The following is a 2,233-nucleotide window of genomic DNA, read 5'->3' as shown; positions in this document are numbered from 1 at the left end:
CCGAGAGTCCAGACCCTCGTACGAAGCAAAGTGAAGGACAGGGTCTGGTTTTTACCAGGCTAGCTCTCTTCAGAACCTGCTGTTTTGCATAAGTTGCTATGAAAACCTCTCCCAAACTTTTGTTTACGTTAGCTCCGCCCCCCGAAATGGTAGAAGTTTCCAAAGTGAAATTATTTTCACAAACTACAACTTTCTTTGGCAATATTGTTAGAACATTGTCATCAAAGATAAAAAATAAATTAAATGAATCCAGGCATCTCTGTTCTCCATGGCTGCTGTAAAAACAGCAGAACAAACTTTCGTCTTGTGAAGAAGTGGGCGGAGCTCCACTGGTTGCCAGGTGAGGAGCTAGACTCTGGTTTAGGTTGGTAGGTAACTGTTATTGTGACATCACAATAAYGTGGTTTGGGAACTAAACTGTTTCCAGATAAAAAAAATACATGTAATTATTGCCAAATAACGGCTGCGCGTATTTTTTTGGTGTTTGGACTGCTTCTAGAAGCAGTACAGACCCAAAAGTTAATTTAAAAACATGAAAAAAGTGAATTTTGCACAACAGGTGCCCTTTAAAGCTAGCAGCTCAGGGGTAGGACAAGTATCCTTCACCATTTAAATGTGTTTATTTTGTTTGTATTGAATCATTATGTTAAAATTTACCATTGATATAAAAACTATTTTCATTTTTAATTAAGGGCCAGAAAGAAGTCTGCATTTGGCCCGCAGGCCTAGAATTTGACACATGATGATCCTGACTATTTTAAATCCTCTGTTTCTCTCAGACAATTTWAACTTTTTAACCAATTAAACTCAAACATTGTTTATCTTGATTTATTTTAGAACTGCGTCACACTGAGGAGGATTTATATTCATTTATCAGATGTGAATTTGTTTCAAAACAGAATCCAAAGAGTGTGTTAGGCTGTACCTGTCTCTCCCCACAAACTGTCATAGATGTTGATCTCAGGTCTCTGTTCTTTCTCCTCATCTTCTTCAGGGAGGTCCAGTAAAAAAGACACCGTCTGTGTGAAACACAAGCAGCCTTGGAACCAGTACTACTCTCATCACACACAWAGAGTCCGGGGACATCTGAAACATGTGGCTGACCTCTGAGTGGCCCATGCTGGCTGCTGCAATCAGGCCCTGCTGCACTGCCTGGCTCCTGCTCGCCCCCTGCTGGTGGCAGCAGGAAGTGCAGCTCCAGTCGGAGCTCTTCAACAGGAAGCGCAGCACGTCCAGATGACCTCGCTGCGCTGCCAGAACCAGAGCCGACCGGCCTGAGCTGTCAGTGTGACCCACCTGAACCCACAGAGAGACAGAGCGCTGTGTTCATGTCCCAATCCCTAACTTACAGCTGAACAACCAAACGATGTAAATAAAAGGTCAGGTTTTCAGATATTAACTTTATAACAAATATGAGTAATATCAGCTGTTTGACAGTTGCAGAAACATTATTCCTACTAGATTTGTTCATATGAAGATGATTATTTTCACTGGGTGACAGGAAATAGCACAGAAAGGAACATAGCCAGCACAGTGACAGACAGCTACCTTGGCTCTGTGCTGACTCAGCATGGTGACGATGTCCAGATGACCGGCTGCAGCAGCCAATCCCAGAGCAGTCTGACCATCATGTGACTGAACATCCACCTGAAAACACAACATGAGTGACTTGACGGTTCAAGTTACAGCTACCTTCTACTACAGGTCCTAACATTAAAATACAAAAGTATTCACCCCCTTTTGCTGTTCTCTTCATTTTAATGCCCGACAATCTGCAATTTAAATGGCTTTTTAAAACATTTGTAAGTATTGGACCTACAAGAAAAGATTAATGGGGGTAAAAGGGGAACACATGTTTTAAATAAATATACAAAAAAGTTGCAGACTGAAAAGTGGTGTGTGCACATGTATTGTATTCACTCCACCTCAAAGTCAATCATTAGTGTTGTCACCTTCTTCAACAGTTTTAACGTCAGGTCTCTTCAGGGTCTGTCTCCATGAACCTGRTCCATCTAATCTAGAATCTTTGTTCATTCTTCATTGCATCCAACAATCTTTAAATCAAAACTGAGATACTGAACTGAGGTCTGGCCTTTAACTGGACCATCCCAGGACCTTTGTACCTGGTTTTAATAAACCAGCGGAGTGGATGTTCAGGGTAGGCCTGTCACGATAACAAATTTTGCTGGGCGATTAATTGTCTCAAAATTTATTGCGATAAACGATAATATTG

The 2,233-nt window shown here is 41.5% G+C and overlaps 1 protein-coding gene across 3 annotated transcripts in view; it reads right to left on the bottom strand.

Annotated features, from left to right (window-relative positions):
• tanc2a (tetratricopeptide repeat, ankyrin repeat and coiled-coil containing 2a) overlaps positions 1-2,233 on the bottom strand; it is a gene marked incomplete in the record, with an annotated part of 85,481 nt that overhangs the window by 10,347 nt on the left and 72,901 nt on the right. For all 3 annotated transcript variants that reach the window (XM_014019407.1, XM_014019408.1, XM_014019406.1), the window contains 3 exon segments: positions 926-1,019; positions 1,105-1,296; positions 1,549-1,647. In XM_014019407.1, the coding sequence (XP_013874861.1) occupies positions 926-1,019; positions 1,105-1,296; positions 1,549-1,647 (385 nt within the window).

This window comes from Austrofundulus limnaeus, unplaced genomic scaffold, assembly GCF_001266775.1.
Source record: "Austrofundulus limnaeus strain Quisiro unplaced genomic scaffold, Austrofundulus_limnaeus-1.0 Scaffold220, whole genome shotgun sequence".
Taxonomy (NCBI): domain Eukaryota; kingdom Metazoa; phylum Chordata; class Actinopteri; order Cyprinodontiformes; family Rivulidae; genus Austrofundulus; species Austrofundulus limnaeus.
Note: the sequence above shows the minus strand (reverse complement) of the source record. Positions and strands in the feature narration are given on the sequence as shown.